The sequence below is a fragment of the Aethalodelphis obliquidens genome, unplaced genomic scaffold (assembly GCF_003676395.1).
Source record: "Aethalodelphis obliquidens isolate GAN/ISIS:26980383/991018 unplaced genomic scaffold, ASM367639v1 scaffold15, whole genome shotgun sequence".
Taxonomy (NCBI): Eukaryota; Metazoa; Chordata; class Mammalia; order Artiodactyla; family Delphinidae; genus Aethalodelphis; species Aethalodelphis obliquidens.
In genome coordinates this window covers 12,652,646-12,672,285 of record NW_020837959.1, presented here as the reverse complement: position 1 = coordinate 12,672,285, position 19,640 = coordinate 12,652,646, and the positions used below count along the sequence as shown (strand labels likewise).

The 19,640-nt window shown below is 37.9% G+C and overlaps 1 protein-coding gene and 1 long non-coding RNA gene across 9 annotated transcripts in view; one reads left to right on the top strand and one right to left on the bottom strand.

Annotated features, from left to right (window-relative positions):
- The window catches only part of MBNL2 (muscleblind like splicing regulator 2), a 152,519-nt gene extending 145,567 nt beyond the window's left edge, over positions 1-6,952 (top strand). For 3 of the 8 annotated variants that reach the window (XM_027115962.1, XM_027115963.1, XM_027115960.1), the window contains one exon: positions 4,172-6,952. In XM_027115962.1, the coding sequence (XP_026971763.1) occupies positions 4,172-4,186 (15 nt within the window). In that variant the 3' untranslated portion in view covers positions 4,187-6,952. The remainder of the gene's footprint in view (positions 1-4,171) is intronic. The other 5 variants (XM_027115958.1, XM_027115961.1, XR_003434673.1 and 2 more) reach the window with 4 other exon arrangements.
- LOC113625426 (uncharacterized) overlaps positions 1-19,640 on the bottom strand; it is a 70,708-nt gene that overhangs the window by 18,759 nt on the left and 32,309 nt on the right. The window lies entirely within an intron of this gene.

The window sequence follows — 19,640 nt, the reverse complement described above, 5'->3', positions numbered from 1 at the left end:
TTTTGTGTGTTCTCCTTTTAGTGGAAAAAGAAATTGAAAATAATGCTTTCAGTTCAAGATTTTGATTTACCGTAAAAGGTTAGCTAGAATCTTATTTTAATATTTAATCCCCATCTTCATCATGATTCTGTTATAGAAAATAATACTTATTTGAGGGACTAGTCTATCAGAGAGATAAACAGAAATACAACTTGTTCAATATATTCTATTTCTTTCCTATGATACAGCTTGCCAGGGCTCCTTAGAAGCTGAAGCAGTGGAACTCTGATTGGGTAGGGGCTTCTGCTGTCATAAGCAGACGTTTGCAGCATCCGTCTGGAGGAGGCCTAGGCTAGGATGTGGTTGACCACCCAGGCAGGGATGACCTAGCAGGGAGCCTAGCAGCCCACAGGTGCATCAGAAGTTGCTATGCACCTGGTTCTTACACACAGCCATTGCTGCCTCTCATCCAGTGCTCCAGGCTCTGTTTGCTTTAGGCCCTACCCCATGGCCTCGCCTTTCCCTGATTCCCAAGCTCGCAGAGGGGTTCTGAGCACTGACCTCCACTGGCACCCTGAGAGGCACAGACCTGCTCTTTGGAATTACTGTCTCCTGGTCCCATCGCAGACTGTCACTACACCCTGGAGGGGATTCCCATGCCAGGGAGCAGAGTGAGCTAACACCTCTAAGCTCATGCTGGTTTGCACAAGTACTTGGTATCTTGTGCAAGCCAGCTGACACTGTTCATGCTGCCTTCTCCATGTCTGTGAAATATGACCGGCAATACTGACATAGCTCTTAAGGCTTTGATAAAAATTTCTTAGTACCTCCTGGAAAATCAGGGGAGTATCTATTAAAATTAAAACAGAGACAATAACGATGCTTCAGGGAGGGGACTTTTAGGGGACCTAGTGTAGTAGCTATTTCTCTGACCTCTACATATGCTGGCAGTCCCCAGGGGAGTTTTCGACTGACCTTTCCAAAAAAGCATGGGCTGCAGTGCCTGGAGGTTGAGGAAGGAATTTTGGAGATCAGCCTCAGTTTTGATGAGTTCAGGGCAGGAAGGATGCCACTGACAGCTAGTCTATAAAGGTCACTTTGGTGAACTGTGGTTTAATTAACCATTGTTTTAAAATAGACCAACTCAGGATTAGGACTTGTCAATATCAGACTAGGAGCCCATGTTCTGGGACCACATATAAGCCTGTTCTTTTAGGAATTTTGTATCTATATTGAAATATTCAGGTACCTCCTGAAGCTTTTTTTTTTTTTTGTGGTACGCGGGCCTCTCACTGTTGTGGCCTCTCCCGTTGTGGAGCACAGGCTCCGGACATGCAGGCTCAGTGGCCATGGCTCACGGGCCCAGCCGCTCCGCGGCATATGGGATCCTCCCAGACCGGGGCACGAACCCGCGTCCCCTGCATCGGCAGGCGGACTCTCAACCACTGCGCCACCAGGGAAGCCCCCTCCTGAAGCTTTTGATCCTCCTGGCCATTGAAATTACAATGGAGGCTGAAGAAGTTTCCATATATAGAACCTATTTTATATGTTCATATTGAATTGGTGTGGAAGAGAATCTCCAAAGAGAGGCAATAGGGAAACACAAGATTACCTATTCATCTTGTTTTAAATTATGGTGTTTTGATGTGAATTAAAAATATAATCTGACTAAAGAAAAGCCATAGCAAAAACTAGACAGAAGAGCCCTCCTTCCCTCAAAACAGCTTCTCCACACCCTTCCCGCTTGACACACGCCCACTTGGCCCTCCTCTTCCCTCCAGAGGTTCCTTCCTGCTGGAAACTGTCCTCCCCTCCCCGTGGGCCCTACGACCTGTAATGTCATGTGCCTTCTAACATCAGAAGCAGCGATCAAAGGGGCAGGACGGCAACAAGAGGCTCTCAGTGGGGAACCGGTCCTCATCTGCATTCCTGATCTGTCTATATTTCCAAAATGTATTTCACCCCAGAGTACACCTAATTCAGACTGTACCAACAAAGCTATATTTCTCAGGAAAAAATTTAATAATCAAATGGTATTTTTGAGAAAAATGTTACCACCAAAAAACACCCATAGCTTTCCTACCATCTAAGATCAAATCTCTTAAACCTCTTGAAGCTCACAGCTGGCGGGGGTGTAATTCATTTTTTAACATCACACATACAGTCCTCAAGACAGCCCAACACATAGACCAGGGTATGGCCAGAGTTTTCTGGCCTAGATGCCAGGAAGCAGTGTGGCTGAGAGTTCAGTAGTACCAGAGGTCATTTTTATTTATGTCTTTATCCATACAACAGATGGTGTGTAGGCTGAGGCAGAGGGGCAAAGCAGTCTGGGTGAGCCCAGTTAATGCTTTTAGTTAACTTCAGGGCTGATTTACAGTTCAATTACATCTGGGTGGTCGGACACGTCTGTTTGTCAAATTCAAGTCCAAAGCATTGTTAACTAATTTCTATAATACAGATTTGCCCGTTGCTGGGCTCTCTGTAGGATACTTTTTCTTTCCAGGTGGTTGGGAATTTTCATCCTATATGGCATTTTCATTTCAGTTAATAAGCAAGAATGTGAATATGTTCTAAAGCATATATTATTATATATATCAATTTAAGAAACTGCAAGTTTGTTTTCCATAAATATTTTAGAGAGGCTTCTGCTAAAGTGAAAAGAAAGACAAAAGAAAAACATGATCTGATGTCCTAGGGCACATTCTTATTTGGAAAACTTACAGACAAGATTGAAGCTAAGGGATGAAACAGAATAATTCCTATTTAATAATCAAATATCTAAATCTAAAAATGAAGCTATAATATAGCCATCTGAAGAATTTGAATGTTAGCTATTTGCAATGACTGTTCAAAGACAGTATGATAATATTTACATATAAACCATTATATCCCATTATTTTTATATCAGTACATGAGATATTTTTTCCCAATTAATTTTAAATTCCTAGAACTTTTTGAAAAACAAAAAAATGACCTGATCTTATCCAAAGTTTTGAGTTTCCATTTAGTATAAATATTTAACACACATGAATTCTTCCTCTATTTTTATCAATTCCATACATATCTGTATATTCCAATAAAATAAAGGATACTCATATTTATTTCAGAGGAGAAATTAAGTGTATGTACTAAAACTGTTTTATATTAACTGCAGAAATACCCACTTAACGTAAAAAATATCCACATGTATAAATTCTGACATAATGGGATAAGAAATCATACTTGGAGAAATGAGGCTTTTATTGGGAAGTGGATCCCAGTGTGTAGGAATATTGGCTGACCTTGACCATAAAGAATATTTACCTGTTATTTCGAAAACAAAGACTCTTGGCTATTTAATAAATAAACATTTTGTTTACTAATTGCACAAAGTTTTGTCAAAGCATTGCACAAAGAATAAATATTTTTGTTAGAATGTGTCAAAAGCTTGGCTTTTAAGCTTGACATTTAGTTGACTGGGTCACACAGGGCAAACTCCCTGTCCTTTGCAAAGTTATGGAGTTGGAAATGAACTTATATCAAACTTGCATTTGATAGTTTAGTTTTATCTGGGCTTTTTGAATTATCAAGACTGTTTTTAACACTTTATTAGAATGTTATTTCTTTTTTCTTTAATATGGGACATTTAAACGGTTCCTGAATTTGAAACTAATTGTTATTGTATCTTGGGAACAAAATTACTTTTGATGGGAACATATCTTTGAATTATAAATGCAAGTTAATAGATAAGTATTACTTAATTTGTTACACATTTTTAAATATTTGTATTTAATCTTTACAAAGAACCTTTCACGTACAAACTAATTCTTTGATTAGACTTCCTGATCACATTAGCAAATATTAATTGAATGAGAATTGAACGTATAATAAAGAGATATGAAGCCAAAACTAAGAAAAGAGATTAAGGTCTAAACACACTGCATGCCCATATATATGCAGTCACAGTTTTACAGAAAATAGTGTGCATTTGAATCATCATTCTTTACAGTGGCCACATAGCAGAAGTGCTTAAGTGTAAACATTTTCAGCATGAAGGGTGGGGATTGTGCAAAATTATAATTGCATCAAAACTATGAGAAATTGCAGAAAATTCCTATTTTTAAATGTCTATCTTCAAGGAGTAAAACTTAAACTAGCTATGTTCCCTCAAGAAGGATGTCTAAATCACACTTGTCTTTTTCTTTAACAGATAATTCTGAAATAATCAGCAGAAATGGAATGGAATGCCAAGAATCTGCATTGAGAATAACTAAACATTGTTACTGTACATACTATCCTGTTTCCTCCTCAATAGAATTGCCACAAACTGCATGCTAAATAAAGATTTAGTTCTTCTGGACAGACCACAACTCTAAGAAGCTAGTGCTGCTATATCATATATGAGTATTAAATATGGTATGCTTAGTATATTCCAACCTAAGATAGTTAACTACCTGAGACCAGCTGTGATGTTTAAAGACATAAAGGATAAAGTTTACTTTTAAAGGGTTTCTAAACATAGTTTCTGTCCTAGGAATATTGTCTTATCTCCATAACTATAGCTGATGCAGAAAGTCCAACCAATTTACTCATTTTGACTCAGAATATTTCAAAGTTAGCAATAAACAATTAGCATTAGTTAAAAAAAAAAAAAAAAACCTATTCCAAGGGCAGGTTCGATTCTAACTTCAATTACTGTCATTTCATTTACCTACTGGATCAAAGCTATGTTTCACTTCTTGACAACACGAATGCTGCAGCAAAGATGAGAAGTGAAGTAAAACCGTTACCTGTCCTGCAGGTCTAAAATTTGAACGGAAATTCAAGCACAAGTACTGGGGACACATCAAAGTGTGGTATTTGGTTTGCCTGGAGATGCCGCATTGAATCATGTGATTCTAGAATAACATTAACTAGATTGAAAAAGAAACTTTGCACGGTATGATCTTCATACCCCACCAAACAAAGTCTTGAAGGTATTATTTTACAAGTATATTTTTAAAATTGTTTTATAAGAGAGACTTTGTAGAAGTGCCTAGATTTTGCCAGACTTCATCCAGCTTGACAAGAATGAGAGGCCCATGCCAACAGTCTAATCAAAAGGATTAGTCTTTCAAACTCACCATCCGGTTGCCTGTTACAGAATAACTCTTCTGAACTAAAAACCTAGACAAACAAGGAAGCTGTAGGTGAGGAGATCTGTATAATATTCTAATTTAAGTAAGTTTGAGTTTAGTCACTGAAAATTTGACTGTGACTTTAATCTAAATTACTATGTAAACAAAAAGTAGATAGTTTCACTTTTTAAAAAATCCATTACTGTTTTGCATTTCAAAAGTTGGATTAAAAGGTTGTAACTGACTACAGCATGGAAAAAAATAGTTCTTTTAATTCTTTCACCTTAAAGCATATTTTATGTCTCAAAAGTATAAAAAACTTTAATACAAGTACATACATATATATACACATACATATATATATACTATATATGGATGAAACATATTTTAATGTTGTTTACTTTTTTAAATACTTGGTTGATCTTCAAGGTAATAGCGATACAATTAAATTTTGTTCAGAAAGTTTGTTTTAAAGTTTATTTTAAGCACTATCGTACCAAATATTTCATATTTCACATTTTATATGTTGCACATAGCCTATACAGTACCTACATAGTTTTTAAATTATTGTTTAAAAAACGAAACAGCTGTTATGAATTACTATTATGTGTAATTGTTTAAAACATCCATTTTCTTTGTGAACGTATTAGTGATTGAAGTATTTTGACTTTTGAGATTGAATGTAAAATATTTTAAATTTTGGCACCACCGCCTGTTCTGAAAACTAGATGCACCAACCATATCATTTTTGTTTGAGGAAAAAGAAATCTGCCATTTTAATTAATGTTGGTCAAAGTCTAATGACTATTTATCTTATATCGTAGATTTGATAACCCTATCAAAAAAAATCACATTCTAAGTGTAATCTTACATAGTGCTTGTATTGTTGCATTTGTTTTAATTTGTGGGAAAGTATTGTATCTAACTTGTATTTCTTTGGTAGTTTCATCTTTATGTATTATTGATATTTGTAATTTTCTCAGCTATAACAATGTAGTTATGCTACAACTTGCCTAAAACATTCAAACTTATTTTCTTTTTTCTTTGTTAATTCACTTAAACTCATTGAAAACATAGTATACATTACTAAAAGGTAAATTATGGGAATCACTGAAATATTTTTGTAGACTAATTATTGTAACATTGTCTTTTTTTTCTTTTGTTTCATGATTTTGATTTTTAAAGTTTTTAGCACACAACTATTTTCAGCCCTTTAATAATGGAGCATCAGAAACATCACCTATACCCCCAAGCGAATATAGGAGACTGTATTTTTACTATGATATCCATTTTCCAGAATTGTGATTGTAATATGCAAAGAGTCATAAATATGCCATTTACAGTAAGGAGGAGGCAAGGCAAATGCATAGATGTACAAATATATGTACAACAGATTTTGCTTTTTATTTATTTATAATGTAATTTTATAGAATAATTCTGGGATTTGAGAGGATCTAAAACTATTTTTCTGTATAAATATTATTTGCCAAAAGTTTGTTTATATTCAGAAGTCTGACTATGATGAATAAATCTTAAATGCTTTGTTTAATTACAGAACAAAATCACCAATATCCAAGACATGATGATAGCAATTCAACAAATACTGTAGTTAAAAGATGAACTCGCCACTTGTATGGGAACTACATTTCACTCTTGGTTTTCAGGATATAACAGCACTTCACCTAAATATTTTTTGAGCCATATCACTGGTAACATTTCTACTAAATCTTTCTGTAACACTTAAAGAATTCCCTCATTCATTACCTTACAGTGTAAACAGGAGTCTAATTTGTATCAATTCTATGTTTTGGTTGTAATATTCAGTTCACTCACCCAATGTACAACCAATGAAATAAAAGAAGCATTTAAAAGGATTTCTAGTCATCCTCCTTTTTTTGTTGTTGAGACAGATTGATAATTAGCCAAAACAAATGGTTTTTACATTCATACAGATAACATTTCGTAGCTTCAAAGAAGAGCAGGCTTTGGATTTTTGGGCTTTTTAACAGTAAGAAAAACAATTTACAAGGATCATTTTGGAACTACTTCTATTATCCTTTGAAATTAGAAATAAAAATAAATCCCACCACTCAGCCCTCATCTTCAGAATTCTGCCTGAATATGAAGATATGTGAAGAGATCAGTAACCAAATGGGGAGCAAAACGTCAGTTAATTAACAGACAAGAAAATGCCCATTAATCCATAAGACAGGCTTTCAGGTAAGAGCCTGATTGAGCAATGTGTCTTAGACCTTAGGCTGCAGATAGAGGCAGAATGATGAAACCTGTTCTACGTGGACATCCTGGCTGGGTGGACTGAGGAGAGCACAAGAGCTGAGCATCACACCTGAGGGCAGGTGCTCAACAAAGTGAGGCCTCCTGAGAGGTGCGGGGCACCTTCTCAGTCTTCTTTCTCTGTCCTTTGGGGCCCATGATATTTCTCAGGGAAGGTGGGAACAGTCCTTGTCATGCAGAGATTGGCGGAAGTCACCTCCTCTATGGGCCAAGGCAGGAACAGGGAGAGAAGAAGATTTTCTCCATGGCAGGTTTAAAGCTTCAGGCCTTCTGAGTGATTATGAGACCCCTTATAAGGGTAGACAACACAAACATTCAACAGATCAGGCATATACAAATAAAGGCACTTGTATTTTTAAACAGTGCCATCAGGAATTCCAAGGGTAAAAATACTTTCACACCTTTGTGGATGTTTGAAAAATTGGCTATATGTTTGGGTGAGCAATTTCTTTTACTGTAAAAGCAGAAGAAAAGTTGCTACTCCATCAGTCACTCCTGACAAGAAAACATTCTCTGTTAAGTTAGTTCAAGGTGTCAAGTTTTGAGAACAAGTTGTTATTTTAAGTGAAAAATCTAAGACAAACTGTACTCAAAAATTTTCACACCTGGTTTATGAAGTGTAATTTTCATCAGTAGACTGACTTTTTATGGTACTTACTACATCAAAATCAAAAGACAAATTTAAACCTTAGAGGATAAAACTAATTTATCTCTTCAGCACAGAAAATACTTAAATATCAATTATTCTATAATTATCTGCCGATAGGAAGGTGTTATTTTAATTTGGGGCAGCCCAAACTAAAAATAATGTTGCAGACTCAGAAACATACTCTCTTTATTATTAACCACAGTTCTTCTGCAACACTTTAAAGCTTTTGGGGCAGCCAGGCAAACCAAAACCTAGTTCAACATTCTGACGTCCGTGACAAGGAAATACTGGCTCGCTGAAGAATGAGTTCTTCTTCCCCGCCAAGTATCCTAGGGTCTCCGAAATATTAGGCTACCATTGCTGTTGGACTGAGCTATGTCCATAGAAATGACTGAGTCACTATGAATCAGAACGAATCATACAAAATGAACACAGTAGTGACTTCCCTCCATGCTTTTGGTGGGAGGGGGGGTGGCAGGGATGGGGAAGGACTGGGATTGAGAATATTCCCCAGGGACTAGCTTATGTGTCAAGCACTATGTGAAATAGTCCATATAGGTTTCTATATAGAAACTCACCCCGGTTGTTGAGGAGAATTACTAATAACTAATAAGTAAGTTCTAACGGCCGCAGAGATTCTTAATCAAGATACACAGAGGCTCTGCTGTGACAAGCAGCTTGATTCTAGATCAACACTACCTTCCCGAGGCTGCCCTCAGGGTGACTGGATCCACAGCTGTCCAGGGGATTTCAAATGCATGACCAACAGTCATGTGACTTTCTCCCTCTGCTTCAGCGACTCTGAAGAACGATGGCCCACCCATTTGAGGTGTCCTTTTAGGTCCCCCATGTAAATGTCATATGTGCTATGTGGCCTATATTTTAATAAAACCATTTCAGAAAAGTTGGTGAAAACATATAGCTATTTTCATGAAATAGGGTATAATCAGAAAGTAACTTTGTTTTGTTCATATATACTTGACATAATCCTTAGCATTATGAAGGAGTTATTATACCTGGAATGTACATGAGATATCAAGACACATAAAAATTAAGTAACTCGTTTAAGATCACATAGAGCAGCAGAACTCTCAAGCCCTGGCTTGTCCTAACTCTACGGTCATGTTGACGTGAGCTTTATTTGTGGCAAACTTTCAGGCCCAAATTTCAGAAAAGAATTCAGAGTAGACCATTCATCCAAGTTTAAGATGAAGCCATGATAAGAATCCTTTCATAGGATATATAAACAGGTTTTCTTCCCTATAGCAAGAATACAATTTATGAAATATTTTGTAGCTCTGGGCTGCAAAGTACTATTCTAGGTTTAGGACAGAGCCTAATTCTTTATTAGGACCAGAGGCAGCTGGAGGGAATGTGACATTGCACCATCTCTCCAGTGTCATCCAGTTTTTTAAATCAAACTTCAATATGATTCTCTTGAAATAAAAATATTGAAAGTCACTGAATTTTTCCCAATAAGCGTATGTCATTAAGTCATGATGAAGCAGCCCCTAAAAAGATGAACATGTCACATAAGCCAGAGAGAATGATTTCCTAGATAAAGGTCACACATGGATCACACACACCTAAAATCCAACTGTGTCCAGACAGTCATTCCTTTCTCTGATAACTTTGCTCTTGGGTCTTTTCAGGACTTGGGCTTATATAAACAAAGGGAGAAGTTTATTTATCAATCCTCCTGTGTAAACTAAAATGATCTAAATTAGGGGAATCTAACTTTTCTTTCGTTAGAGGAACTTTCTTTCAAACGAAGGGGTCACCCCACAACAGTACAAAAGCAAAACAACAGGAAAGTGCTCTCCTTGCTGAGGCTCTCTGTTCCTCTACTAAGTGCTGCAACGCACACAAAGGTGGAAACCCGCTCACTTAAATATAAAACCTGTGGCTTTACAGAGGGAGAAGAGTATACTCAAAGTAGCATGGCAGGGACTTCCCTGGCGCTCCAGTGGTTAAGACTTTGACTTCCAATGCAGGGGGTGTGGGTTTGATCCCTGGTCGGGGAGCTAAGATCCCACAGGCCTCAAGGCCAAAAAACCAAAACACAAAACAGAAGCAATATTGTAACAAACTCAATAAAGACTTTAAAAATGGTCCACATCAAAAAAATCTTAAAAAAAAAAGGTAGCGTGGCAGCTTAGGAAACCTGGCTCATAAGTTCTAAATATGTCTGAGGAACCTGATGGCCTATATATATGGAGGTAACAAACATACCACAGAATAAATATACATGCAACACTCTCACACACACGTTTATATGGAGAGCAATCTAAACACATTATCGTCCATAAACACAAAGCTGAGCATCTCTCAGTTCTGCAGAAAGGAATGATCAGCGTCTGCATTTCCCAATAGTCTAGTGGTTAAGAGCAAATTTTACAGTCTTATGGCTCAAGTTTGACTCTCAACTCTGCTTTTTACAGCTTCTGAGCTTCGGTGTTTTTCATCGGTAAGCTGGGTCTAACAGGATCTCTCTCACCTAGACATTATAATGATTCAATGAAAGAATGTGCACTGACCACGGAGAACAGAGTCTGACATATAGCAAACTCTCAGTGAATATTAGTAACTCTTCTTAAAATAATATTAAAGTACGCTCCTGGGTTTCCCTATCAGTATTTATTTCCTCATTCTATCCAAACATCTCTTGGCAACTAAGAGGCACCTCTTCTATGTCCTCGATGACAATGTCAAAAGCTGACAAGCAAATTATAGGTGTTTTATAATAACAAATAATGAGCTGCATTATTTCTGGGGAAGCCTACAATTACTTCAATTCAACAAATGCTCACTGAGCCCCGACTAAGCACTGCTAAGCTGTTCAAGGAACACGAACATGGGCAAAGTCCAGTTCCTACTCTCTAGAAGCTTTCTGTGGAGCAGAAGAAGAAAAGTAAACCTGTGAAAAAATGGAGAAAGGATAAAGAGTACTATAGTTTCCCAAGGCTGCTGGAACCAAGCCCCGCACAGAGGGTAGCTTACAGCAACAGAAATGAATTCTCTCCAGTTCTGTAGACTAACGTCTGAAATCATGGAGTTGGCAGGGCCGAGATCCCTTTGCAGCTATGGAGAGAATCCTTCCCTGCCTCTTCCTAGCTTCCGGTGCAGGCCATCAATCCTTGGCGTTCCTTAGCTCACAGCTGCGTCCCTCCAGTCTCTGTCTCCATCATCACAGGGTCTCGCCCCGTGCGTCTGTCTTCACATTATCTTCTTATAAGGCCACCAGTCATCTTGGATTAGGACCCACCCTAATGACCTCATCTTAACCTGATGACATCTGCAAAGACCCTATTTCCAAATAAGGTCATGTTCACAGGGACCAGGGGTTGGGATGTCAACATGTCCTTTTGAGGGACACAGTTCGACCTGTCACAACAATGACAACCTAAATAAAGATAGGTTTCTATAGATATCAAAATATCAATGAAAGGGTTTCTGTTGTCTTTTCAATAAGAAGATCCCACCTACATGATATATGATGACCAGAGTCATGATCCCTTAGGCCTCTTCCATTTGCTTTGTTTTGGTTTTGTCTGTAGAATGAACCAGTTGGACTATAAGATCTCTAACTTCTATTCTAGATGCAACATTCTGTGATTTAATCAGCAGCTTAGCCCGCTCTTCACTGGTCTCAATATTTATTTTACTTGGTAATTTTTTTTTTTTTTTTTTTTGGCTTTGTTGGGTCTTCGTTGCTGTGTGCGGGCTTTCTCTATTTGCGGCGAGCGGGGGCTACTCTTTGTTGCGGTGTGTGGGCTTCTCATTGCGGTGGCTTCTCTTGTTGTGGAGCACGGGCTCTAGTCACACAGGCTTCAGTAGTTGTGGCACGTGGGCTCAGTAGTTGTGGCTTGCGGGCTCTAGAGCGCAGGCTCAGTAGTTGTGGCGCACAGGCTTAGTTGCTCTGCAGCATGTTGGATCTTCCCAGACCAGGGCTTGAACCCGTGTTCCCTATGTTGGCAGGCAGATACTTAACCACTGCGCCACTAGGGAAGTCCATTACTTGGTAATTTTGATTTGCAAATATATTTCATTGTTTATAAGTTTTTATTGATTGGATTAATTTTACTTAATCCATACTGCAGAGAAAGCCTTTTCCTTTCTTTCTATATGCATGAGAAATTTCGGTAATCATTCATAGGAAGTCTTAGCCAAGCTTGGTTAAGAAGACCAAGTGTTGTAACTACATCAAGAATAGTCGTATCAAATATTTTTGTGCCCTTATACTGTGACGGCCTCTTAGTCTGGCTCATCTCCTTTAACCTTTACAATAACCCTCTCTGGTTGATTCTACCATTAGCACACCCGTTAATAGATAAGAACACTGAGGACTGGAAAGATTAGCTAACTTAACCAAAGTCACAAAGTTTGTAGAAAAATGGGCGTTGAAACCCAGGCTGCCTGACTCTGGATCCACAGTGCTTTACTACCTCACTACGCCAGATGTGGTCCTTGAACTTCCACAGGAGCAACTGGGGATTTGTTGGAAATGCAGAATCCCAGGCCCCACCCCAGACCAACTGAAGGAGACCCTGCATTCTAACCAGACGCTCAGGTGATTCATACACACATTAGAGTGTGAGAAGTGACACGGTGCTAACCAGCGCCACCCCCTTAAAGGCTCTGTTGACTCTAGAAAACAATGAAGGAAAACCACTGCCAACCCTTGACCATTTTGATGGCCGTCTTCAATACCCAAACTCCAAAGAATTGTGATTGTTTGGATACAAATTGGAGTCTCTCTGATTTTATCCCTGTCCTTTCTTGATCCATTCTCCGTACGGCAGCCAGTATGTTCATAAAATAAAAGTCAGATCACAGCATCATCCCAATCAAAGGTGGATCCGCTCCAGGTTTTGTGGGGTCTGAAGGTTATAAAACTTGGGGAAGAGGGGTCTTAAAGAAAAAGAATCCAAAAAATGAATATAGAATTAAATATGAGAATAAATACATAGAAAAAGAATATGAAAAACATGCCATTTTATGAATTAACCATTTGACATGCCTTATGTTTTGTTTACATTTTTGACTGTATCCCCATTGTCTTATGATAACACTTTTGTGACGTCATTTCCTATATAGAGAACAGAAAGGTAATTCAATCTCACCTCTAGCATGGTTGGCAAAATATTTTTTAGCATCTGTTTTTGTAATGATAATTTACGTGCAATTCACACACTCACACAGGTATACATACACATACTGCTTATTATACTCTTACAGATGTGTGCCCTACAAACACCTCTACCTCCTAGTTAAACACACACACACAAAACAAGACAAACAACAGTAGTCACTAGTTTTCCGCTGCTCTTATGATAAAATCTGAAACCTTTTACCCTAGCCAACATCTCCAATCTCATCCAGTGTTTTCTGCTGTGCCAACTACCGTCCAATCCCTCAGACCTCTTTTTTGTTTCTTAAATACATGGAGTCCTTTCTGCCTACTGAATTCCTACTCCTTATGCCTTAGGTGCTTGTCTTCTCTGGCCATGGCAGAATCATTTCCTTCTGAAAACAATATCACCTCAGCCCTGATCTAAAGTGGCTGATTCCATCTCACCACTATGTTTACTGCCATCATAACACCCATCACACTGTGTAATTATTTTGCTCATCTGTTTCAGTTGTATTATTGGTTATCTCATTGGAATTTAAGCTCTGTGATGTCTGGCCCTTGTCTTATTCACCACCATATCCCCTCTGCTTAGAACAGTGTCTAAGAACATAACTCAATATGTATTTGTTTGAATGAATGACTAATAAAACCATGGTGTCAGAAGAGACAGACATAAGTGAAAGTATAAAATTATGAAATTCAAATAGTTTCTCATAAACTTTGCCTATACCCGATCCACATTCTTGGCTAAGGAACTAAACAAACTGCAGATCCACTCATTTAACAAACATTTTTGTATTAAAAAATGCTAGAAAACATTAAAAAAAAGAGCATATATTCTTATTGGATTATAAATAATCTGAAATCATCATAATCTAGTTACCATCTAGCTAGAGATACATATGGCTGAAAACAAAATACATGTATTGAGGTATTTCATGATAAATTCCAAATTATTAAATACCAGTGACTGTCATGGGAGATTACTGAGAGCTGGAGATGTCACAGAAGGCTCCCCAAAGGAGGGGTTTCTTGAGATGGAAGCTGAGGAGCTGTAAATATAGTATTTGGCAAAGCAAGAAGCATGAGAAGCAACAGGAATGGAAACACAGTGGCCTGTGATTAGAATGAATGCAGATTCTACACGTAAAGGGATTCTACACTTGAGGAATGAGAGGCACACAAAACGGAAGAGGGCATTGGCTTCTACGAGACAGCCACAACTCAAAGAAGGGTAAGTGGCTGCCGCAGCCTGCAGTCAGCTCCCCGTTCAGGCTGAGGCCCTCACTCCCCAGTGTCCGGGAGCGACAGCAGTCAGGTGCAGCAGCCAGCCTCCCTCTGGAATCGCACTGACTAAAGAGAACTGCCTTGTCCAAAGTCTCGCTCCCTCCCCCAGCACAGCCCTTGTCCAGGTGATTGACACAGGAGTATAAAGGCCCCCAGCTTGGCCCAACTCAGGGCAAATACTGCACCGGGCTCCCCAGCTCCCCAGGGCGTGGGCTGAGGCTTTTGTTGAGACTGCATCAAGGCCCAACCTCTCCCTTGGCCCAATCGTGCTTCCTTCCCTTCTCCATGGATTGGACTCTCCACCTCAGAGTCTGCCTCCCAGAAAATCCAAACTGAGACAGAAAGGCAACTCTACCATTTATTAATTCCACTGCCCAAGCTTTGAGTTCCTTTCAAACTGATGCAAGAAATATATTCAATCTCGCAATGTGATTCCTTTTGATAAAGAAAATTAATTGCCTGTAAAAGTGTCTCACCTGAGAGAGTACTCAGTTAATCATAGAAGAAAAAAAAGAGGAAGAAAGAAATCAAAACTGAAGTATTTTTTTATTGTGGATTCCAAAAATGGCAAATTTTCACATACTTTCAGAGGAAACATAGCTTTTATTTTTTATTTTAAAGCATGCCTTTAAAAGGCATGAAAAGTCATGTTTCACTTGGTCCAAAGTTTCACTCTTAGTCTTTTATATTACTGAGCTCTTTGTCAGCATTTCTTTGAAAAGAAACCTTTTCAAAGGTTTGATCAAGAAAAATGATCAAATTGGTTCTTACGGAAGCCAAGTATCTTCATATAAGGTTAAAACAAAGAGTATTCAGTGTGCATTTGGTAAATACGATCCTGGAGCCAGTTTTGGCTCTAAATAAAGCACAGGAGTATAAAACTCCGCTCCACCCATCAGAGCCATTTCAAAATAATTGAAGTGATTCCTCCCTATCAGTCGCGGCGTTTACAAGTTGAAGTGGGTCGCACTTGGAAACTAGTGCAGTTCACATGCACTATTGACCAAAGCACCCATTAAGACAGCAAGGAGTAATTAAGAAACACATACACATAATACTGAGATTATCTCAACTCCTCCAAAAGTCATCCTTGTGTTCTGAATAAAAGCCACATGTTTGGTGACTCTGCTCTGGTAAAAATCTTTACAGAAATCAATTAGCATATTTAGTGCATGAGTTGATGACTACCTGAGGACACAGGGACTACCACTTTCATATATTCTACCCACATGAGCCACTGTAGGAGACAGGAAATTGGGGCAGTCAGGGAGCCCTTTGCTGATCCTTGGTCTGGGCTAACTGCACCACGTCCTGTGACAAGTGAAGGCCCTATAGCATAGAGGTTAAGAGCATGGCACTGGTAGCCAAGCTGGCTGTGTTCAAATCCTGACTTTCCACTTTCTGTGTGATCACAGGCAAGTGAGTGAACCTCTAGTCCTGTTTTCCTTCTCTGTAAAAAGGAGCTGATCAGTAATAGTATCTACCACATAAGGTAGTTGTGAGAATAAAGTGAGTTAACATACACCGAACTCTTAGAACTGTGCCGGGAACATAAAAGCATTAACCACCTTTGAAAAAAAAAAATCAGACTTTGAAAAGTTGGCCATTTAAAAGGAATTCCTCTATATGTATCATTTTTCTAGGAGGACAGCCTGTCAGCCATGCTCCTGGCAAGGTTAACTGGGATAGTCTGGTTGCCTCACAGTGGAATTAGGTAAACCAGCAGCTAGTCAGCAGACACTGGTTGAACTCAGCAGACAGCTCATCTTTTTATATCTTTTCGTAATGAACCTTCTAGACTGGGGGGGGGGGGGGGAGGGTGTACAATAGAATAAATACAATGAATGAGCCTCTGGAGGAAAATAACAAGACAACTGGATAAAATAGTAAAGAAAATCCTTTTAAATGCACTGTGGAGCTATCAAGAAAGTAAGAAATGCTCAGAGATTTTTTTTTTTTTAAATGGGAAAATTTTAACGTGAGCTAGCACCAAATCTACCCTTTGCCTGGTGGCATGTGCCCAACTACAGAAAACTGGAGTCTCCACATGGCACAGGAGACCAAACACTAGATTGGACCTTTCCCAGGCAGAGTGGGCCTGCAGCTGGAGCCCCAGCGCCTACACCGTCAGCACGGCTGGATTCGTGTTTACTCGCCCACCTCAGGTGGCCAGTAAAAGACCCAGTAATCCAGATAAAGAATATTGTTAGTGTGATATTTTAAAAATCAAAACTAATGGGGAAAAGTTCATAATGAACAAAATATCAAAATTGTGAACAAGACTGTCTGTCGCTGTTTGTTTGACATGTCGCCCCACGTCACTCTGCAGTGGGAACTGGCCTTTCCAATCAGCCCACATGTCCTTGCCGGGTGGGTTTAGAAGGGAGATAGTGGCCTGACGTCAGACTGGGCCACGTGGGGCTTTCTATAGAGTCTTGTTTTTAAACTGTTGACCTTTCATTAGCTTTTGTCACTTGGTCCACAATAGGAGAGGATATTTTGAAAAGTATATATATTTTGTATATGAGAACAAATCCTGAAAAGTGCACACATTTTTTCTTTTGCTTCAGACTCTAATATGGTTCTACAGGGCCCTGCTGTCCGGCCATGTGAGAATGATTGAAAATAAAACCAGTGGACCAGTGTGGCTAACAGAGGCAGTAATAATAAGCCCTGTTCTAAGGGCAATATACATATATATGCAATATACATATATATGAAATATACATATATATGAAACAACATTGTCATGAAAACATTTTCCCTAATTAGACATTTACTATTCCATTTACCATTCTCTTCTATGTACTTTTTTAAAGTCCTGGTCAATAACCACAGAATTATATTCACAACTCACAGTTTCAAAGACACTGTTTTAGGTTAACAACTAAAGGTAACCATGGCGAGTACAACTACCAAATGGAAAAAAAAAATTAACAAGCAAACAGAAAAACTCAACCCATCCAGAAGAAGGTGGAAAAAGGGAAATACAAAGAAAGAAATGGAAAAAAACCCAAAATATTGAATACATAAAAATCACAAAATGGGAGAGTAGAAATAAATGCAAATATCATTAATGACAATAAATATAAATAGACTGAACTCTCTGTTATATTATTGCCAGCCTGGATTTTTTTTAAAAGCCTAGGTATGTGATGTTTACTATAAGCATTTCTAAAACATAAATACACAGAAAGTTGGAAAGTCAGAGCATGAAAGAGGAGAAACTAGGAAAAACTAACCAAAAGAAAGCTGGTATAACCACATTAATACCAGACAAAATAAATTTTAAAGCCAAGAGCAATACTAGATATTTTAAAAGGCCTTGTCAAATGATCAGTTCATCAGAAAATCAATTCTGTACTGGTATGCACATAATAACATAAATGCAAAACACATAAGCAAAAATTGAATATAAGCAAAATTGATAGAACTATGAGAAATCCTCATCAAAGAAAAGGTATACATCTGCTTAGTAATTGACTGACATAAGGAAATACTTGAAATACTTAAAGATCATATCAACATGCTTGACCTAATAAAAAGAGAACTCAAAAAATTAAGTAATATTCATTATTTTCTTGCACATAAGAAACATTTTTAAAAATTCACTCTGTGCCAGGCCATTAATGCAAGCCTCAATAATAAATTACAAATATACATATCCAATCACACTTTTCTGATAAAAAATGCAATTGTTAGAAATTAATGATAAAATAACTAGAAACTCCACTTGTTTAGTAATTTTGAAACAGTCCTCTGAATGACAGAATAATGGAAATTAGAAAATATTGAACTGAACAATAATGAAATATATATAAACTTTAAAGATGTAAATAATATGATAAAGGAAAATGTATAGCCTTAAATGTTTATATTAGTAAAGAAAGCCTCAAAATAAGTCAACATCCACATTAAGTAGTAAAAAAAAAAAAAAAGCTTTTGACAAAATTCAACACCCATTTATAATAAAAACTCTCCAGAAAGTGGGCATAGAGGGAACCTACCTCAAGATAATAAAGGCCATATATGACAAACCCACAGCAAACATCATTCTCAATGGTGAAAAACTGAAAGCATTTCCTCTAAGATCAGGAACAAGACAAGGATGTCCACTCTCACCACTATTATTCAACATAGTTTTGGAAGTCCTAGCCACGGCAATCAGAGAAGAAAAAGAAAGAAAAGGAGTACAAATTGGAAAAGAAGAAGTAAAACTGTCACTGTTTGCAGATGACACGATACTATACATAGAGAATCCTAAAGATGCCACCAGAAAACTACTAGAGCTAATCAATGAATTTGGTAAAGTAGCAGGATACAAAATTAATGCACAGAGATCTCTTGCATTCCTATACACTAATGATGAAAAATATGAAAGAAAAATTAAGGAAACACTCCCATTTACCATTGCAACAAAAGAATAAAATACCTAGGAATAAACCTACCTAGGGAGACCAAAGACCTGTATGCAGAAAACTATAAGACACTGATGAAAGAAATTAAAGATACCAACAGATGGAGAGATATACCATGTTCTTGGAGTGGAAGAATCAATATTGTGAAAATGACTACACTACCCAAAGCAATCTACAGATTCAATGCAATCCCTAACAAATTACCAATGGCATTTTTTACAGAACTAGAACAAAAAAATCTTAAAATTTGTATGGAGACACAAAAGACCCTGAATAGCCAAAGCAGTCTTGAGGGAAAACAACAGAGCTGGAGGAATCATACTCCCTGACTTCAGACTATACTACAAAGCTACAGTAATCAAGACAATATGGTACTGGCACAAAAACAGAAATATAGATCAATGGAACAGGATAGAAAGCCCAGAGATAAACCCACACACCTATGGTCAACTAATCTATGACAAATAAGGCAAGGATATACAATGGAGAAAAGACAGTCTCTTCAATAAGTGGTGCTGGGAAAACTGGACAGCTACATGGAAAAGAATGAAACTAGAACACTCCCTAACACCACACACAAAAATAAACTCAAAATGGATTAGAGACCTAAATGTAAGACCAGGCACTATAAAACTCTTAGAGGAAAACATAGGAAGAACACTCTTTGACATAAATCACAGCAAGATATTTTTTGATCCATCTCCTAGTGTAATGGAAATAAAAACAAATGGTACCTAATGAAACTTAAAAGCTTTTGCACAGCAAAGGAAACCATAAGC